General features: G+C 65.8%; 2 protein-coding genes across 4 annotated transcripts; one reads left to right on the top strand and one right to left on the bottom strand.

Annotated features, from left to right (window-relative positions):
• Window positions 1-366: 366 nt before the first annotated feature.
• PATL1 (PAT1 homolog 1, processing body mRNA decay factor) lies at window positions 367-10,019 on the bottom strand. 3 transcript variants are annotated; one of them, XM_084263600.1, is made up of 19 exons: window positions 9,958-10,019; window positions 9,631-9,742; window positions 9,004-9,209; window positions 8,809-8,886; window positions 7,943-8,137; window positions 7,755-7,856; window positions 7,386-7,475; window positions 7,011-7,222; window positions 6,847-6,936; window positions 6,488-6,671; window positions 5,337-5,460; window positions 5,139-5,236; window positions 4,989-5,048; window positions 4,351-4,499; window positions 3,890-4,049; window positions 3,310-3,465; window positions 2,530-2,621; window positions 1,677-1,826; window positions 367-1,540 (listed from the first exon to the last, which is right to left on the bottom strand). In XM_084263600.1, the coding sequence occupies exons 1-19, from the start codon at window positions 9,970-9,972 to the stop codon at window positions 1,519-1,521; spliced, it is 2,295 nt and encodes a 764-aa protein (XP_084119726.1). In that variant the 5' UTR covers window positions 9,973-10,019; the 3' UTR covers window positions 367-1,518. The 3 variants fall into 3 exon arrangements, with proteins under 3 accessions (XP_084119726.1, XP_084119727.1, XP_084119728.1); XM_084263601.1 differs by lacking the exon at window positions 367-1,540 and having other exon boundaries at window positions 1,658-1,826; XM_084263602.1 differs by lacking the exon at window positions 367-1,540 and having other exon boundaries at window positions 1,658-1,826; window positions 4,390-4,499.
• Window positions 10,020-11,349: 1,330 nt separating this feature from the next.
• Window positions 11,350-19,164, top strand: STX3 (syntaxin 3). Its single transcript, XM_084264126.1, has 11 exons — window positions 11,350-11,408; window positions 12,923-13,003; window positions 13,098-13,197; window positions 13,325-13,399; window positions 13,523-13,590; window positions 14,591-14,699; window positions 14,909-14,982; window positions 15,103-15,237; window positions 15,902-16,012; window positions 18,342-18,442; window positions 18,648-19,164. The coding sequence occupies exons 1-10, from the start codon at window positions 11,379-11,381 to the stop codon at window positions 18,417-18,419; spliced, it is 861 nt and encodes a 286-aa protein (XP_084120252.1). The 5' UTR covers window positions 11,350-11,378; the 3' UTR covers window positions 18,420-18,442; window positions 18,648-19,164.
• The last annotated feature ends 9 nt before the right edge of the window (window positions 19,165-19,173 follow it).

The raw sequence follows: 19,173 nt of genomic DNA, 5'->3' as shown, positions 1-19,173 counted from the left end.
GTGGGGGGTCTGTGTAGTGTATGGGGGCGTAGGGGGGTCCGGGGAATGTAGGGAAGGGGGTCTGAGGCGTGTAGGGGGGTATGGGGGGTGTGGGGAGTATAGAGAGGGGTCTGGGGAGTATAGAGAGGGGTCTGGGGGTGTCCCTGGGAGGGTCTGGGGCTGTAGGGAAGGGTCTGAGGGGGGGTCCTGGGGGGTATAGGGAGGAGGCTGGAGGAGTAGGGTGGTCTGGGGATGGGGGCAGAGAGTGTATGCGGGGGTCTGGGAGCGTGGGAGCTGGGGGCAGCCCTTAGGAAGGCGGCTGGTGGGGCCCCCGCCTGGGGGTGGGGGTGGGGTGCCAGCCCCCTGAAAGACAGGCCAGGCCCGGGGCAGTATACAATCCATCTTTATTTACAATGCCCTATAAAAATGTAAAGGTAAAAACTCTGATTCTCAGTATCTGGGACCGGAACAGCCAAAAAAAAAAAAACCAACAAAGGATGGGGAGAAAAAGAAGGGGGGGGGGGAAGCCCCCCCCCCAAACAAAACCACAAAGAAAATAATAATAATAATAATAAGTGAACTTCCCATTTCATCAGGCCAGGGGCCGGGGGCAGAGGGGCTGGGGGCTGCAGGAAGCAGCCAAGGGGAGAGGCGCTGGGGGCTGCCGGGGGCTATGTGTGCAAATCTCTTTGTTTTCTCTTTAAAAGCCAAAAAAGGGGGGGTTAAAAGTAAGAAAAAAAGGTAAAATTAACCACTCTCCCACCCCCTGGCGTTCCCCAGGGGCGGAAGAGCAGAGCCCACCCCGAGCGAGAGGATGGGAGGCGGCCGGGTGCTGGGGAGAGGGAAGGAGCCGAGCGGCGGGAAGACAAGGCAAGTGTGCAAATATCCCCCCCCCCAAAATTAAACCCACCCCCCCAAAAAGAAATCAACCAGGGTGTGTGTGCGCGCACGCTCGGGGGTACGGCTGGGGAAGGGCAGGGACCGACCTCAGTGCTTGTTGGGGGGGTGCTGGGGAAGGACCAGGAGACGGGGGGAGGGGGCATCCTGGTGCCCTGTGAATGAAGTTTGGGCAGGGTACACAGGCTTTTTCCAGCCCTATATCCACCCCCCCCCCCCCGCCCTTTTTCCTCCCGGCTGCCCTTTTGGGGCCCGGGGAGACGCTCACCTTCCTCAGTAGTGTGCATGTGTGTGTGTGTGTGTGGGGGGGGGGAGAAGCAGCAGCCATTTGTGGGGGGAGCGGAAGGGATTTGGGGGGGTTGTTTTTTGGGGGGTTTAGGTGCAGGAGGGAGACGCAGCATTTTGTGTGGGAGGGCGGGGAACAGCTAAAACACCCACCCCCAAACACCTCCAACCGGGATTGAGGGGGGTGGGAGTTGTGCCGCCTCCCCCACACAACCTCCCTGTGCCTGCCAGGGCAGGCGTCAGGGTGCGAGGGGGGGTGTGGGGGTGTGGGTGAGGGGGAAGGGAGGAACCGCTTTGCCATCCATCCCTCCATCCATCCAGGCTCTGGGAATGCTCCGGCGCTGGCGAGGAGCTTTCCTACCGGATCCCGTGCACTAAGCTGGGAGCAGGAAAACAAAACGGCGGCCAATGTCAAGACACTCCCTTCACTCCCAACTTCGTACCCCACCCACCCACCCTGCTCCCCCCCCCCCTTTCTCCCCCATTCCCAGGGGGAGCAGAGGCCTGATGCTTACTGCAATTTCGACTCCAGAACGTTAAGCTTCTGCGGGTCGACGTAGCGAGAGAAGAGGGCGACCAGGTTGGAAGGGGTGGACAGGGGTTTGGCCAGAGCCCCCTGAGGGATGCGCAGCAGCTCCCGGGTCGCCGCCAGCATCAGCTCCGTCCTGCCGGGGGAAAGGAGGAGTTGGGTGCTCCCAAAGCTGGGTGCTCCCTTCCAATCTCTGATGGGGGTGGTTACAGCACCGCCTGCCTGAGCCTCATGGGGGGGTGTGTGTGTCCCACCCCCCAGCCTTTCCCTGTGCCGAGACACCCTGGCTGCTCTGCGGGCTCTGGCCCCCCCACCGCGGCCGACCTTCTCTTCCCCACCCCTCCCCACCTCCGGTAGTCGGTTAAGGTGGCGAAATGCCACGTGGAAAAGCTTGTAAAGGGGGGGGTGGGGGATATATCAAATTTCCCAGCCCCCAGGGTTTTGGTGGGGGGGTGGGGGGTGGGGAGGGGTGGGGGGGGACAGCGGTTTGTGGCCGCATCACGCACCTCGTGCCGCGGGCTAAGCGAGACTCGGGGATCTCGTATCTGCCGGGGGCTAAAAGCGCTACGGCCGCTCGGCTGAGGCGTGACAGCTCCCCTGCGCCCCTGAGGGACCGGTCTCGGCACGTTCCCCAGCCAAATCTACCGGCTTCTCCCTCTGCCTCGGGCCTGCCTTTCTCTCTTTCCATCAGCACCGTGGCTGTTTCCACTGCTGCTGCCGAGAGACCGCAATTAAACCTCTTTTCTTCGTTAGCTCTGCCTTCCGAGTCCTCCCCCTCGGATCCCTTTCCCTCCCGCCGCCAGCCCCGGGGCGCAGCCGGGGACAGGACGGGCGCTCACCACTGGTTGTCCTGCGTCAGCTCCGGCGCCGCGTCCGAGCTCTGCAGCTCCTCCCCGCGGCTCAGGACCAAGTACAGCAGGGACAGGCCGAACTGCGGGGAGAGCGCGGGTATATATGAGGGAGGGAGATCCCACCGGCACCAGTGACCCGAGGGCTGTGGGGCCTCGGAGGAGAGGAAATCCCTGCAGCAGCGTGCAGGCAGCGCGGGGCGAGTTTTCCTTCCTGCTGCTGAGGGGGTTTTGGGTGGGCTTGAGAATGGATTCCACCTCTGGATCCCCAGCTGCTTTCGCAGCCCCAGGAGGAAGGGGAAAAGTGGAGGAAGGAGGAGAAAGGAGTTGGAAGGAGGGAGGAAGGTGGAAAGAGAAGGAGGGAAGAGGACAAAGGAAGAAGGAAGGAAAAGGAAGAAAGAAGAGGAGACAGTGGCAGTGTATGGGCACAGGCATTGGGATGGCCACGCAGGTGACAGACGCCGCCCTGCCCTGCTCAGAGGGACGCTGCCATGAAGGGGGGCGGAGAAGCAGCTTCCTGCAGGAATCTGCAGCCCAGCTGGAGAGATGGAGCTGTGAGCCCACAGCCACAGCCCAACGGGGTCATTAGCCTGCCTGGAGCGCTTGCTAATTGGCACAGCAAGGGGGGAACGACGAGCCGGCAGGCTGCGAGTCCCTGGTCATTCCTGCGCTGGAGAACTCCTTTTCCCAATGGACTGGGAATCAGGGAGGGGGAGGAAAGGGGATGGAATGGTCCCGCTCCCCTGGCACAGGCGGGACAAGGGGGAGCACCTTGTTTTGGAGCACAGCAGCAAGGTGCAGGTTGGTGGGCGCTGGCGCGGTCGCGCTGTGAGGTAGGTTGGTGAGCTGCTGCACAAGGCTGGTGACCGTCCCCAGGGGGAGGTGGTAGAGAACGTGCGAGAAGGGCCTCAGCAGGCAGGGCAGCACCTGTGGGGGAGGAACGGAGCTGTGGCGGCCGGGAAACAAGCTCCCAGCAGCCGGGAGGCCGCCCCGGGTAACGCCGCGGGGCCACTCTGAATCCAGGCGAGTCTGTCCCCAAGGTGCTGGCCGCTGCTCCCTGTCTCGGGAGGACAGGTCGGAGACACGGCCCCTCAGACAAGCCTCGGGCTCGTTAACCAAAAGCCTCGTTTAATCCAAAATATCCCCCCCTCCCCATGCCCCGAGAAGCTGGGTGGTGCTGTAGTAGCCGGATGGCACAGGAGACGGGCCGCAGTGGCAGCTCCTGGGGGGACACAAGCACCGCGAGATGCCGCTTCACCACGTTCCGTGCGAGGATGAGGAGATCGGGCTCCGCGTCCCCCACCCCACAGAGCACGAGGAGAATCCCCCCCCCGGGCAGGCAAAGCCTCACCTCGTCCTGAGCGTCCTTCTTGATGAGGAAGGGCAGGTTCCTGGCCGTCGCCATGAGGACGTCGGCCGCTTGCTCGGGGGACAAGAAGGGGAGGATGCGGGCAACGAGTCGCTTCCCTTTCCGGATGCACATGATCTGCATCAAGTGGTCGTCGCTCGGTCTGGGGAGGGGGGAGAAGAAAAAGGTGTTGACCCTCAACTGGGAGCTTCCCAGGATGCCTGGGGTCACCAGAATCCCGTGTCCTTCCCTCATGGAGGCTACAGGTGAGACAAGAGGTGACAATTGAAGGGAATTTCAGCCCCGAGCTGCCAGTGCCTGCTGGGAGAGCGAGTCCAACTTTGGGTAAGGCAGTTTTGGCAGCTGCAAATTTCTTCCTGAGAGTGATGGAGCCCAGACCCCATGGAGCCCAGACCCATGGAGCATGGACAGAGTGATGGAGCCTGGCCCCTAGCCCTGCTCACCTCTCCTGCCCTGGCGCCTTTCCCCTCAGATTGTCGTACATGTCACAGATCTTCTGCTTCCTCTCACCCATCAGGGCCGGCCGCTCGCCTTCCAGGCTCAGGAGGTAGCGTCTCTCGTAGTCCTCCACATCCAGGAGGAGGCTGTACGTCTGCAGGAGAAACGGGACTGGCAGCTAGGATCTGCTCTGGGATCCGGGGAGATCCAGGACCTGTTTCCTTTGGTGCCGTCCCGCACATCCTGGCCCACGTATCGCGGCAGAACCTCCCTGGGAGCCAGTGCAAGAGCAGGTTGAGCAGGGGCTGTGACCCACAAGTGGCTGGTCCTCTCACAGAGAGCTGAGGCGTTACTGCCGTGGGGTTCTGGGTGGGTTAGAGACCCCAGGAAGCCCATCTGGGCAGGTCTGGGGCAGGGGGAAGGCACGGCTGGGACCTGGCTCTGAGTTTTCTGCTCCGGAGCCGCCACCAAAATGGACCTTGGCTACCAGCAGAGCTGGTTTGTCCCTGCCTGAACGCCCAGGAGGATTCATCGGCACCGTGCCGTGGTTTTCCCGGACCTTCCTCACATCCTCCTGGCCTTTCCCACCTCATGTCCCCGTTACGGATCCCGGAGGGTGGCAGTGACGCCCCCTCAAACTCACCTTCTCAATCGTGACAAGGGTCTGGCGCCTCTTGTCTCGAACCTGCTTCTCCTTTGTCTCCTAACGAGGAGAGACAGGGAGTCAGAGGCTGTGGGGGCAGCCGGAGTGTCCAGTGCCGCAGCGGGAAGGAGAGGCAGGAGCGGAACTCACGTCATCCTCGCCGCGGGACGTCACCACCGCGTCGATCATCTTCCGGGGGTTGTTCACGCTGGAGACGGTGAGTTTCCCCAGCGAGCCCTCAAACTGCACTGCAGGAAGGAGGGAGAAGGGAAGCAAACAGAGTCAGTCCCCACCTCACCCACCCCCCCCTGCCTCCGATTCGGGCTGCGGGGAGAAAGGAGCGCTCACCCGGTTTGTAGGCGTGCTCCAGCTTTGCCACCTGAGGTGTGATGAGTTTAGTGCGTTCCTTCTTGGGCCCATCACCGTGAACTTCCTCCGCCGCTGCCAGCTTCTCCAGCTTCTGGAAGTAATTCTGGAGCAGGGAGAGGAGAGGTCAAGACCCCCACCCCCGATTAAAAAAGAAACCCCAAGCAGTTGGTAAGGACCGATGCAACGCGGCACTCCATCCCTGGCTTCCCAGTCTTCCCAGTGTCAGCTCCCAGTACATGAGGGGACCCCTGCCTCCTCCTCTATCCTCCCACAAGGCCATGGAGGTCGCAGTTCCTCCTCATCCCTCTCTTTCTCCATACAAACAGCAACAAATCCGCTCTCCCCACAAGGTCCCCAGCTCCCAGTCCTTCCCAGCGCACTCCAGTTAGCTCAGCCTGGCTGAGCTGGGGGCCTCCCACACTCCCAACCGACCCAAGGGGGGCCAACGTTCGCCTCTTTCGCAAGTGGCAGAGCTCTGTTGACTCATGTCCTGGCCCTGACCACAACCAGTTCCTCTCCTCTGCTGGGGGAGGGGTTTCAGCTCACTGCAGCTCTCGGAAGGATCTCCGGAGCGGAGGGATCCGCTGTCCACATCTCTCCGGGCAGGGCAGGGAGCGAACTGAACCGTTCCGACCCCTTTCACCCCACTGCAGCAGCCGTGCCGGTGCCGGCTCTCCCCTCTCCCCACTCCACCCCACACTCCCGGCTACACCAACTGCTCTGGGAGCTTTCTGGGTCCCTCCGCAAAGAGACAGAGGGCAGAGCGCCCAGGCGCCTGACCCCTGCACCTAGATCCACTCCCAAGCCCCTGTTCCATCTCCCCAGCCTGGCAGCCATCTGACAGAGCCATTACCTTGGGCCTTCTCTGAATTCACACCGCAGTTATCCCCTCCCCCCTGGAGATCTCTCCCAAAACCAGGAAAGCCGCCCTTCCCTTGCTGCTCTCTCTCCCTCACACCCCCTCATCCCTCCTCTCCAGGGCCTTCCTTCCACCTGGATCTAGAAACGCTTCCTCTGCCGCATGGCCGAAATCCCCTTCCCTCCCGAATGCTCCAGCTGTGCTGGAAAAGCACCGGTCCCCTTGGGAAGCATTAGAAACATCCCCCCACTCCCAAGCCCCTGCCCGGTACCTGGTAGTAATAATCATCCAGGTAGGGATCAGTGCTCTGCAGCTGCATCATCTGGATCTTGGAGACCCAGTCCTTCTCCCGCTGCAGCATGAGGTTGGCGTAGGGATCCTTACGGATCTGCTCCTGGTGGCTGCTCCGGTGGCCCCCTCGGTCCCCCACGGAGCCGTTGAGGCTCCGGTGCTGGCTGGCGGGAGGTAAGAAGGGCACCCGTGAGCACACAGGAGCTACAGGAAGGGACAGAGAGGGGTGCACAGGCTAGCCCCGGCAGCACAGCACCCCCTCCGCCACGGAGAGGGGGATGCAACCCGCCCCAAGGCAGCCCCCCCCTTCCCGGCTCTGGTGCGGCGTTCGGAACTCACTTTCGGTTCTGCTGCTGCCGCTGGTGAAGGAGCCGGCGGTGCTGGGGGTGTAGGTGGGTTGTGTCCGGCCGGAACATTTGGGGCTGCGGCCTGGGAAGAGTGGGAAGGCTCAGAGACAGTCGCAGGGAACAGGGAGGGGAGGCTGGGTGAGGGATGGCACCTACCTCAGGCTCTGTAGGTGGGGTCCGGCGCCCGGCGGGTGCTGCGGCTGCGAGGGAGGCGGAGCGGGGGGAGCCCCGAAAAAGGCACGAAACCCGCTGGCCGGGGACATCATCTGCCCGACTCTACCCTGGAGCAGTTTGGGGTTGACAGAGGGGAGGGGGCTCCCAACCAGGCCAGAGACCCGGGCAAACTGGCTGGGGGACATTCGGCCGGCCTGGAAAGGCAGAGAAGGCGCCTGAAATCAGACAGGGGGGCATGGAAATTGGGAAGGTGGCTGTGTCTGAGATGGCCAGGAAGACCCTTCGAGAGCCGGGTGCTGGAGAGAAGCGCAGGGCCCTGCCAGGGAAGCGCAGGGTGGGGAGCAGAGGGGGCTTTACCTGGGCACCCCCAAGCAGCTGTGCTCTCTGCAGGTGGGTGAGGACGGGAGAGACGCTGTGCGGGAACGCGTGGCCCAGGAGGGAGGAATTCTGGGGAAGGAGAAGCGAAGAGAGATCCTGGTCACAACCGACAGCAAAAGAGGAAGCCACCCCACACACACTCCCTGTGTCGAGGTGCCCCCGGGACAGGCTGGGAGCCAGGCCAGGCTCTGGGGAAGGGAACTGAATCCGCTGAGCTATGGATCCAGGGATAAGTCATGGCCTGGTTGTGTGTGACATGAAATGGGGAGGGTCTGGGGGGTATCTGGGGACACCTCCCAGCCCTGGAGCTCAGCGCCCACAAAGAAGGGTGCAGAGGGAGCCACATACTGGTACATTGCAGAGCTGGTTGGGGGACATCCTCTCGCCGTAGGGAGCCGGGTAGCGCTGCTGCATGGTTGCCCGGATGTGGACAGGCTTTGGACAGAGGATCTAGGAGGGAGGAAGCAGCATGGTCACCCTGACAGATCCCTGGGGATCATCCAGCACCCCACAAGCTGAGCCAGGCCAGGCCGTACCTGCTGGTTGAAGTTGGGCACGGCAGCCTGCTTGGGAGGGGTGCCGATGGGGACAGCCCGGACAGGAGGGCTCCCAATGACAGGGGACGACGAACGGCGGGGCAGAGCCCGCTCCGAGGGGTCTCGCTCCTCCTCTCGAGCCTGAGGGGGTCTCTGAGGCAAAGCGTAGTCCAGGACGGACACCGACGGCATCTCCTGCGAGCGGAAACAGGGAGGAAGCTCCCCCCAGGGAAACGGTCACTGACCGGGACAGGAAGGACCAGGATGCGTCCTCCCTCCACAGCGCTTCCCTGGGCAGGGAGCCCCACGTGACGCCGGGGATTCCCGGGGAGCCGTTGTCACCGCCACCGAGGCGCCCGCTGCCTGAGCACGAGGCGGGAAGGCTCCATGCCCCGGCCGCGCGCGCACGCTCCGTGCCGGAGCCTGCGGAGCCGGGACAGGGCCGGGCACGCGGCACGCTCCGCTAGCGCCCAGCAGCCCGACTCTTAATTAAACCGCAGCGCCGAAAAAAGTTAATTATAAAACTCTCTGCCTCCAGGCAACGACATTCCCAAACCCTGACGGGAGCGGTGACACCTCTGCGGCGTCCCCGGGATCGGCGATAACCCCCCACCCCAGCTCTCCAGGCACCCAGGCGGGACAAGGGGTGACATCCGTGAGGGTCCACAAATGCGCCCCAACAGCGGCCACCCAAACCCAGCCACAGGCAACCGCAACACCCCGCTGCCCCAGGAGATGCTCCCCGGCACCGACGTGCCTCCGGCAGCGCGGCACCCAGCTCGCTGCCATGGGGGTTCGGGGGGGTGATGGAAGAGCTGGCATTTAGGGGAAGCCCGCTGGCCGCCACTCACACCCCAGGGCTGTACCTGTGTGAGGAGCGGCCCCCGGATGCGCCGCAGGACGGCCGTGCTGTCCCAGATGCTGGAGTTCAACCCCCCGGGTTGCTGGAAAAGGGAGTGAGAGGAGAGGGGAGGGGAAAGTCAGGGCGGGGAGGAGAAAGTCAGCACGGCTCTGCCCTGTCCCGTGCCCACCCTGACCCCCACCCTGCACCCCGCACCCACCTGCGCTGGGGCACGGGTCTGCACGGCCTGCATGATGGCCGGATCCTCCAGCTCCCCGTCGATAACCAGGCGGGTGAGGCGCTCGGCCAGCGTGTCCTCAGGCTCTCCCAGCAGGTCCGCATCCTCACCTCCGGGCACAGACCGCTCTGCCGACGGCTTGTCCTCCAGCTCCGCCAGCCGCTCGTGGGCCTCCTGCCAGTCATCATCTGCGAGGGACCAGTGGGGAGGGGGACACACACAGGCGGGGCCTCAAGGGAGTGCTCCAGGGGGGACATGAGGGGGGGACACACAGTTGGGGCCACAAAGGACACACACAGAGGCAGGGCCACGGGGGGGGGGGATGACACACAGACAGGGATGTAGGGGGGTTGGGGTTGGGGGTCACAGGGCCACGGGGGACACACACACAGACAGGGATGTAGGGGGGTTGTGGGTGGGGGTCACAGGGCCACGGGGGACACACACACAGACAGGGATGTAGGGGGGTTGGGGGGGGTCATGGTGGGGACACAAACACTCGAGGCCTCGGGGCGGGGCCACGGGGGACACACACAGGCGGGGACACGGGACACACACACACACTCGGGGCCGCGGGGGGGAGGGGGGGGTGGTCTCGCCGTCGCTCACCCACGGCCCCGGCTCCGAAGGTGTCGTCGTTGAACTGGTCGATGTCCTCATCTTCCTCCCCCAGCGCCTGGAACGCGTCTTCGTCCTCGTCCAGCGGGCAGTCCTCCAGGGACTGGGAGGGGGGGACACGGACGGACCAGGCCGCGGTCAGCACCCCGCCGCTCCCCCCACCCCCCCCCCGGCGCTCCCCGGCCCGCAGCCGCTGCCGGGGGCGCCGCGGGGCAGAGGGCAAGGGGAAAGGGCAAGGAAAGGCAGGGCGGCGCGCCGAGCCGGTAGCGGGGAAGCTCTCCCCATCCCGGCCCCTCCCCGCGGCCCGGCCCCGCTCACCTGGTACCGGAACATGGCGGCGGCGGCGGCGCCCCCCGCCCGCAGGCTCCGCGCGGCCCGCTCCGGCCCCGGGCCCCGCCGCGCATGCGCCGCCGCGGGCGCAGGCGCATGACGTCACTCACGCCAGCTTCTCCGCCAGGAAAGGGTGGGGGAGCGGAGAGGGACGCGAGGCGCATGCGCGTCGTGGGGTGTGGGGGGGTGTGGGGGCGCTGCGAGGGGCGTGGCCAATCACGGGACGCGCCCCTCGCGCAGAGCCCCGCCCCCGCGCTGCTCTTAAAGGGGCAGCGGCCCCTTTTCCTGCCCGCGCGATCCAGCGGCACGTCCCCCCCGTTACCCCCCAGCGCCGCGTCCCCCGGCGCCCCAGCCTCATCCCCTGTCCCTCATTGTGTCCTCTGTCCCCACCCTTGTCCCCTTCACACCCCCCCAATTGTGTCCCCTCACTGAGACCACGTCCTCCCGCTGTGTCCCCCACCCGTGTCCCCCCCAACCCCAGCTGTCCCCCAAGCTGGGACCCCACCCATACCCATGTACCCCACTTGTGTCCCCCACCCATGGCCCCTGTCCCCAGCCGTGGCCCCCTCCTTACCCGTGTCCCCCACCCCAGCTGTCCCCCAAGCTGGGACCCCACCCGTACCCGTGTCCCCCACTTGTGTCCCCCCACCCCCGGCTGCCCCCCAAAGCTGGGACCCCATTCACACCCACGTCCCCCACCCGTGTCCCCCCGTCCCCAGCCGTGACCTCACCCACACCCACGTCCCCCAGCTGTGTCCCCCAGCTGTGTCCCCCACCCATGGCCCCAGCCGTCACCCCGTCCATACCCGTGTTGCCCCCCCAGCTGTCCCCCAAGTTGGAGCCCCTCCCATACCTGTGTCCCCCACCTCCCCCCTGCCTGTCCCCACCCGCTTTGCCCACCCCCCCCCCCCCCGCAGCCCCCTCCAGCAGGGTTGCGATGCCCCGGGGGGGGGTGGGGGGGGGTGCGCGTGACCCCCTCAGTGGGCACCAGCTTCCCCATCGCCTCCGAGCCTTGGTCACCCCACATCCGTCCCCGCCTCGCCGCGGCCTTCCTCCCCTCCCCATCCCCCGGGGGGGTTGTGTGTGTGTGGGGTGTGTGTGACCCGCAACCGCCGCGTTGGACGGGGTGCCGGCGTCCCGGGGTGGTGGTGGGGGTGTCCCAGGTGAAGGGAGGCTCCGGCTCGGCCCTCCCTCCCCTCGGCTCCTGCCTTGTGCCCGTCAGCGGGGATTAGCGCAGGGCCGGCCCCGGGCTCGGGGAGGGGGGCAGCGGGGTAGTGGGGGGGGGGACGGGGACACGGGGGCGCCACCCGCCGCCTCGGCTGGATGTAGAGGCCGGCATCCCCCATCCCTGCGGCGGGTGAGCACGGGGACCCCCCCCGCCCCGCGCCCCGCCAGCCCTTGGGGGCACCATGAAGGACCGGTTGGAGCAGCTGAAGGCGGTGAGAGACCCGATAACCCCCCCGCTCCCACACCCCCCACCCCGTGACACCTCCTTACTGGGGATGGGGGACACCTCGTGGGGTCCCTGGAGCTTGTTGGGTGTCAGGGGGATGGGGGGACATACATCCCCCCTCCCCAAGAGCCCACCCCTTGGGGGGGGGTCCTGAGGGGGTCCACGGTGGATGGGGGCATCGTGGGGATGGGCGTCAGCATGAGCCCCCCCTACGGGAAGTGGGGGTGTCACGGGGATGGGGGTGGGGCCCTGAGACCCCCCTCTGTGGGGAACCAGGGTGCCATGGGGAATAGGGGGGTTCTGAGTGCCAGCCCCACAGCAACGGGGGCGTCTGGTAGGAGGGATGGGGGGTGTCAGCCCGTGGGGGAGGGGGGTGTTAGGGGTGGGGAGGGTATTTCTGGAGGTCACTCCCCCCCCTCCCCAAGACAAGGGCTGTACCCCCATGCTGTGGGGTGCAATGGGAAGACACCAGCCCCCACCCGAGCAGTGGGGGGTGGGGGGGGCTCCGTCCCTTGTGGGGGGTTGGGGATCGGGTGCAGGGGTGCAGAGACCAGCTGCGGGGTTCCCTTGGGGTCCGGCCCCCCATCCTGTGCCCCGCGCCTCGCCGCACTCCCCGCCACCATCGCCGCTTCCTCCTCCCTTGGCGCGCCCTGCCGTTGGGGCCCCGTTGCCCCCCGCTTCCCAGGGACCTCCCTGCTCCGAGAGGGGGGGGCTGGGGGTAAGGATGGGGGTCCCAGCAGCCCCTCAACCTGCCGGCGGGCCCCGGCGTGGGGCGGGCAGCCGGGGCTTGGCAGGGATTTAGCGGGATTACGAAGCCATCGGATAAAACCCTCGGGAGGGACAGAAGGGATTAATTTTATTTTTACTCTGGCAGGAGGAGGGGGGGGGATGTGGGGGGGGACGTGGGGGGTCCCCAGCTGGAGCCCGGCCCCCTCTTTGGGGACACAACAGCCAGGCCCCATGTGCCCCCCCACCCTGGGGTGCTGTCGGAGCTGAGAGTGTGGGGGGAGAGGGAGGGGCTCGGACTGGCACCCCAGGAAAGTCCTGAGGGGGGTGTGCAGGTGGTAGGGGGACAGCCACAGCCACGATAGCGGGGCAGTGGGCGACAGCCACCTCCCGGGCCCCACACCGAGCTCAGCCACGCCGCGGGACGAAGGTCGGGGCCATAAAACCCTGTCCCATCCCCGTCGTCCCCTCCCTCTGGCACGGCCCTTAATTCCCCGGCTGTGCACAGCCAGATGTGAGACGAGCTCGACACAACCCCCCGCGCCCCCCACCCTGCCTCTGCAGATGTTCCCCCCACGTCCCCAAGGCTGCACCCACCTCCAGTGTGTGTGTGTGTCCCTCTATCCCCGACCCCGCAGAGGCGGGTGGTGGCCATCCTGGTTGTCACCCTGGGGAAGGGGGGGGAGTGTCACCGGTACCCCCCTGGGTGCAGGTGAGGGTTTGGGGGGGGGTGTGTGTGTTGGGGGGTCACTGCTGAGCGCTCCCGCCCCGCAGAAGCAGGATGCAGACGATGACACAGAGGAGTTGGAGATCGCCGTTGACAACACGGCGTTCATGGATGAATTCTTCTCAGAGGTGAGGTGGGGGGGGTCAAGCAGGGGCTGGGGGGAGGGCATGGGGGTGCCTATTAACTGTGTGTGTGTGTGTGTGTGTGTCCCGGCTCATCTAGATCGAGGAGACCCGGCAAAACATCGACAAGATCTCAGAGAACGTGGAGGAGGCCAAGAAGCTCTACAGCATCATCCTCTCAGCCCCCATCCCCGAGCAGAGTGAGTGTGGGGGCCACGTTGTGGGTGTCCCCCCCACCCCAAACCCCGTGTCACAGGTCCCCCTCCCAGGGACGGGGACGTTTCCACAGTGGCTTCCCTGTCCCATGCTCCATGACCCCCCTGGCAGAGACCAAAGACGACCTGGAGCAGCTGACAGCGGAGATCAAGAAGATGGCCAACAGCGTCCGCAACAAGCTGAAGAGTGAGCGGCTGTGGCCCCCCACCCTTTGGGTCCCTGGGGGTCCCCACGGGAAGGATGGGGTGGGCTGGGGACGCCGGGGCTGTGGGGAAGGTCCCTGATGGGCTGGGGTCTGGCTCCCTCCAGGCATGGAGAGGAACATCGAGCAGGACGAGGCGCGCTCTTCTGCCGACCTCCGGATACGCAAGTCCCAGGTGAGCTCCGGTCCCCGGGCCACGCTGCTGGGGTTGTCACCACCCAACACCCCTGGGTCCCCCCCTGGAGATGTGACACGTCCCTGGGGTCCCCAGCAGCACCCCGTTGCGTGTGCGCCCAGCTCCCCGCCCCGCATCTGGGTGCTCCCAGGCTCCACGTCCCATCCCCGGTGCTCTGTCCTGTCCTCCATGGGCTGGGACACACCCCGTGTCTCCAGCACCTCGTCCTGACCCACTTCTCAGGGCTGGGGACACGCCATGCCCACCGTGTCACTGGTCTGGCTCCCTGTCCCCATCCCCAGTGCCCTGCTCGCCCCCGGCAGCTTGGGCTGGGCTGGGCCGGGCTGTCCCCATTGTCACACCCCTGTCCTTGCTCCGGTCCACCAGGAGTGACATGTGTGTTGCTTGGTGTGTCCCTGTCCCCAGCACCACATCCTGTCCCTGTGGATGGGTCCTATGTCCCCATCCCTGTCTCTGTATCCTGACCCAGGGGTCAAGACACACCATGCCTGGGCTGTCCCTGTCATCCCCATCCCTGCATTCTGTCCCTGGGGATGGGACATGCCATGCCTGGGGTCTTCCTGTCCCCATCCCTGTCCCTAGGTCCTGTCCCTGGGGATGGGGAGGTGCCATGCCTGGGGTGTCCCTGTCCCCATCCCTGCATCCTGTCCCTGGAGCTGGGACATGCCGTGCTGGAGTTGGGACACACCGTGCCCAGGTTCTCCTTGTCCCTGTCCCCAAATCCTGTCCCCAGGGTTGGGACATGACACGTCAGGGGTGTCCCATGTCCCCATCCCTTTCTGCATCACTAGGTCCTGTCCCCGGGATTGGGACATGCCATGCCCAGGGTGTCCCATGTCCCTGCCCCCATGTCCTATCCCATCCCCAGGGTTGGGACATGCTATGCCTGGGGTGTCCCTGCCCCTGTGTCCCATCCCCGGGGTTGGGACATGCCACTCCTGGGCTGTCCCCATCCCCATGTCCCTGTCCCTGTCCCCAGCACTCCGTCCTGTCCCGCAAGTTCGTTGACGTGATGACCAAGTACAATGAGGCGCAGGTCGACTTCCGGGAGCGCAGCAAGGGCCGGATCCAGCGCCAGCTCGAGATCAGTGCGTGTGGGACCCCCCCACCCCGACACCCCCACCCCACGAAGTGGGCAGGGCCTGACCCAACCCTCACGCCAACCATATGTGGGCAAATGGGGTGTGGCCATGCAATAAACCACACCCCTTTGTAAAAACGGGTGGGGCTACACACACCAAGCCCCGTCCCCTTTTTTGGGGGGCGTGGGGGCCCTGCTGACCCCACATGCCCGCAGCCGGCAAGAACACGACGGACGAGGAGCTGGAGGAGATGTTGGAGAGCGGGAACCCCTCCATCTTCACCTCGGGAGTGAGCGGGGGAGACAAATCAGGGGGGAAGGGGGAAACCAGGGAAAATCTCCACCACCCCCAACCTTCCTCCTCCCGCCCCGGTGGCTCCTCATCCTCCCTCCCTCCCTGCCCGCTGCAGATCATGGACTCGCAGATCTCGAAGCAGGCGCTGAGCGAGATCGAGGGGCGGCACAAGGACATTGTGCGGCTGGAGAGCAGCATCAAGGAGCTCCACGACATGTTCGTTGACATCGCCATGCTGGTGGAGAACCAGGTACGTGTGGGATGCAGCGGGGACCCTCGGGGTGCTGGAGGGGGTGACACAGTGTGGCACGGAGCCACCAACCCGCACAGGGACACGGAGGTGCACGAGGATGGGTGATGACCCATGGGGACACCCAGCCCCCAAATGAGCCTGGAATGGGGGTGTTTGGAGGGGGGAGGGGAATGGGAGCGGGCAGGGTTTGCACCCCACACTGCGGCGGTCCTGGCCCCTCTCTCAGCCCCTCTCTGTCCATCCCCCCCCCTCCATGCAATGCGAGGAGCCACCGTGTGCGCCGGGGGAAGGGTGAGTACCTGCACTGCGCGGCCGCGCCGCGGGACCGCGTCACGGGGCACCCGCTGAGCCTGTGTGTGTGGTCCCGTGTGTCCCCCACCCACCCCTTCCCCACCCCCTGTGTCCCCCCAGGGTGGGTTGCTGGATAACGTGGAGCAGTACGTGCTGCACACGGCCGAGCACGTGGACCAGGCGAACCAGCAGACCAAGGCAGCTCTCCGGTACCAGGGCCAGGCGCGCAAGGTGGGTGGGTGGGTGCTGTCACCCCCCCGGGGTGCTCTCAGCCTCGCCGTGTCCCCCCTTCTCTCTTCTCTTTCCATCTCTCTCTCTCTGCCTCCGCCCCGCTGTGCCCCCCCCCCCCCGCCTCCCCGCGCCCCATTAGGGCGCCATGATTGACCGCATCGAGAACAACATGGACCAGTCCGTCGGCTTCGTGGAGCGCGCCGTGGCCGACACCAAAAAGGCCGTCAAGTACCAGAGTGAGGCCAGGAGGGTGAGATGGACCAACGGCTCCAGCGTCCCCCAGCATCCCCTCCATCACCCCAAAGACACCCCCAGTGTCCCCAGTATCTAACCCTCCACATCCTCCAGTGACCCCAGCCTACCCTCGCTTCCCCCAACTGCACCCCAAAGGCACCCCCAGTGTCCCCAGTATCTCAGCAACACCCCCCAGCCACCCCTCACTTCCCCTGGCTGCGCCCCAAAGGCATCCCCAGTGTCCCCAGTATGTCACCTCCTGTATCCTCCAGTGACCCCAGCCATCCCTCGCTTCCCCCAGCTGCACCCCAAAGGCACCCCCAGTGTCCCCAGTATCTCACCCACTGTATCCTCCAGTGACCCCAGCCATCCCTCGCTTCCCCCACCTGCACCCCAAAGGCACCCCCGGTGTCCCCAGTATCTCAGCAACACCCCCCAGCCATCCCTCACTTCCCCTGGCTGCACCCCAAAGGTACCCCCAGTATCTCAACTCCACCCCCCAGCCAACCCTTGCTTCCCCCAGCCACCCCCAGTTGTCCCCATAGCTCCCTCCAACCCCGCCCCAAACCACTCCCCGCTCCTCCCTTGTGACCCCTGTGGCGTTTTGCACCTCTCTGCGCCCCGCTCCCAACCCACGCCTCAGGTGTGATGAGCTGGTGAGGGCTCAGTCTCAGCCCCTCCTTCCCCCTCCCCGGGTCTGCAGCATCTCTGATTCTTCTGGGCTCCTCTGCGCCCACCTCTGCTATCCATGTCCGTCCCCCCAAACACGGGGCAGGCGTAACCGGCCCCCGTCTCCCCTTTTGCCCCCTCCAGAAGAGGCTGATTTTGGCAGCGGTAGTGGTGCTCTTGCTGGGGGTGGTCGCCCTCATCATCGGACTTTCCGTGGGGCTAAACAAGAAATAGGGCCCCAGGCGGGGGCTGTGGTCTGTAAGTGTTTGAGGGGGGTGCAGGGGAACCCCGCTGCGAGACGCTGGAGGGCTCAGGGGCAGCGAGGGGGGCTGAACCCCCCATCACGTCCTGCCCATGCTGGGGTCTGGCTCTCTCTGGTGCTGCTGGGGGTGCTGGGTTCCAGGGTGCTTGGGGGTCCGGATCTGGGCTCCGTGCTTGGCTGCGCATCCCCCATGCCGGTCTCCACCAGCCTTCCCCACCAGCCAGCACCTGACATCTTCCCTTTTCCTTCTCTCCCTCCTCCAGACGCTTCCGACTCGACGTCTCCCAGCGGGACCCTCCCTGGCACCGCGCCCCCTCCTGTCCCTGCTCCTCCCGGACCCGCTGCCCTCAGCACCCCCCTTACTCCCCAGCTCCCACCCTGGGCTCCGGCTCGGCACTGCTGCCTCTCCCGCCACGGAGAGACCCCCACCGCCACCGCCGGAGCATGTTCCTGTGCCAGACCATGCCTGGCAGCCCCCGCTGCCATCCCGCCGATCCCTGGGGTCTGCCCCCCTCATCCCCACAGACAGGACCCAACTATTTATCTTCCCTTCCTAAATCCAGCTCTCCCAGTCCCCCACGTCACGCTGGTGGGGCCAAACCAGCACCGCGGGGATGTGGCAGTTGGTGCCATGACCCCGGTGAGAGGAGACAGGGCCCGAACGCTCCCGGGTGTCCCAGGAGGATGAGGGACGGGGACTGTGGGTAGGACACGCGGTTCGGTGGCACCAGCCACCGAAGATGCAGACACTGGGGATCCCGGTCCCCTCCCAGCCTTGAGGGCTGCGGTCGGCACGCCGCTGACAGCCCCAGCACCGCGGGGCGCTGGGGCGGGAGGACGTGGCGTGACGGTGGCTTTCTTCCCGTCCCAATAAAGAACAGATCCCTGCTGACATCCCCACCCCGCGCCTCTCCTCTCCACGAAGCCGGGGTGCTGGCACCCCAGACACCCCAAAGCAGGGGCTCTGGCTCAGCTTGCAACAGCTGCGGCATCACAGCTGAGCCGGTGGCTTTGGCGGAGGACCTGGGGTCTTGGGAGCAGACCCCCATTTTTTGGGGGCTGTAAGCAAAGCAGCCCCTTGGGGTGGAGATGTGGCAGGGGTGCACAGGGCTGGGGACACCCCCAAACCCCATGGACTCTGCTGTGCCGGGTTGGACCATCGATCCCCCTTGTAGTTTTGGGTAAGTCACGGCGATGGGGACGTGTCCCCTCAGCGCTTGGCCACCTGTCCTAGGGTGACACTGGTACAGCCACATCCTGGTGCTACAAACAACCAGCTCCTGCCCACCCCGCTGCTTCCCCATCCCGTCCCTGTCCCTTGTGTGTGTCCCCCGGCCTCCCCCACACAGCCCCCCCATCCCGTCCCGTGTGTCCCCCCCCAGCTCCCTCTCACCTCCCCTCTCTCCCCATGCAGAAGAAGATCATGATCATGATATGCTGCATCATCCTCGCCATCATCTTGGCTGCCAGCATTGGGAGCATCTTCGCCTGAGACCTGCCCCTGCTGCCCTCCAGGTGACATGGGGCATCGCTAGGGGTGGAGGGGGGGGTCCCCGGGGATGGGGGAGCCTGGGTGGAATCCGCTCCCCTGGGTTTTGTCAGCGTGTCCATAAAGCGCCAGCAGAGATCAGGCGTCCCCAGGTGGTGCATCGGGGTGGGAGGGAGGGGGACAGCTACAGTCCCCTTTCTCAGCAGCCCCTCATCTTCCTCCCCGTTGCAGGTGGCCTTTCCCCCATCCTGTCCTGCCGCCCGGATGATCCCGTCCGCATCCACCCGCGGCTCCAACCACCGGACAGACCCCCAGTCATCGGACAGACCCCCCAATTGCCAGTCCCGGGCCCTGCCTGCCAAGCCCTCAGCCCCGGAGCCCCGAGGACATCCCTCCGCCACCGCCCGCGTGTCCCCAGAGGAGCCGAGACCACCTGCCCTGGGTGTCCCATCCCCCCCAACCCCTTCTCCCCTCCTGCCTCCCCACGGTCACCCCTCGCTCCCCTCCCTCGGTCTCAGCGGCCCCTGTGAAAAGCAGCTCCCCCCTCCGCGGCCAGAGGAGCCGTGTCCCTTCCCTGGGGCAGGGGATGTGAAGGGCTCCCGCCTCGCTTGGGGCGGAAGGAGAAGCCTCTCCCCTCGCTCGGAGCTGATCCACAACCGCGTCCCGGTCTCACTGGCTCTCTGGATGCGCCAACCACCCAAGCCAGAGCCTTCCCCCCCCTCAATAAAGACATCGCCCGCGCTCTGCTCCGGGGGCT

This window comes from Gallinula chloropus, assembly GCF_964237585.1.
Source record: "Gallinula chloropus genome assembly, chromosome: 4".
Classification (NCBI taxonomy): Eukaryota; Metazoa; Chordata; class Aves; order Gruiformes; family Rallidae; genus Gallinula; species Gallinula chloropus.
Note: the sequence above shows the minus strand (reverse complement) of the source record. Positions and strands in the feature narration are given on the sequence as shown.

What these genes read in the sequence shown, in the direction of transcription:
- PATL1 (XM_084263600.1), bottom strand. An exon ending in GGGGGCCGCTCCTCACACAG is followed by an intron (nt 8,138 to 8,808) that starts GTACAGCCCTGG and finishes TTCCGCTCGCAG; the next exon opens with GAGATGCCGTCGGTGTCCGT. An exon ending in ACCAGCTCTGCAATGTACCA is followed by an intron (nt 7,476 to 7,754) that starts GTATGTGGCTCC and finishes CTCCTTCCCCAG; the next exon opens with AATTCCTCCCTCCTGGGCCA.
- STX3 (XM_084264126.1), top strand. Translation starts at nt 11,379, where the DNA reads ATGAAGGACCGGTTGGAGCAGCTGAAGGCG. An exon ending in CGTCCGCAACAAGCTGAAGA is followed by an intron (nt 13,400 to 13,522) that starts GTGAGCGGCTGT and finishes GGCTCCCTCCAG; the next exon opens with GCATGGAGAGGAACATCGAG. An exon ending in ACCAGAGTGAGGCCAGGAGG is followed by an intron (nt 16,013 to 18,341) that starts GTGAGATGGACC and finishes CTCCCCATGCAG; the next exon opens with AAGAAGATCATGATCATGAT.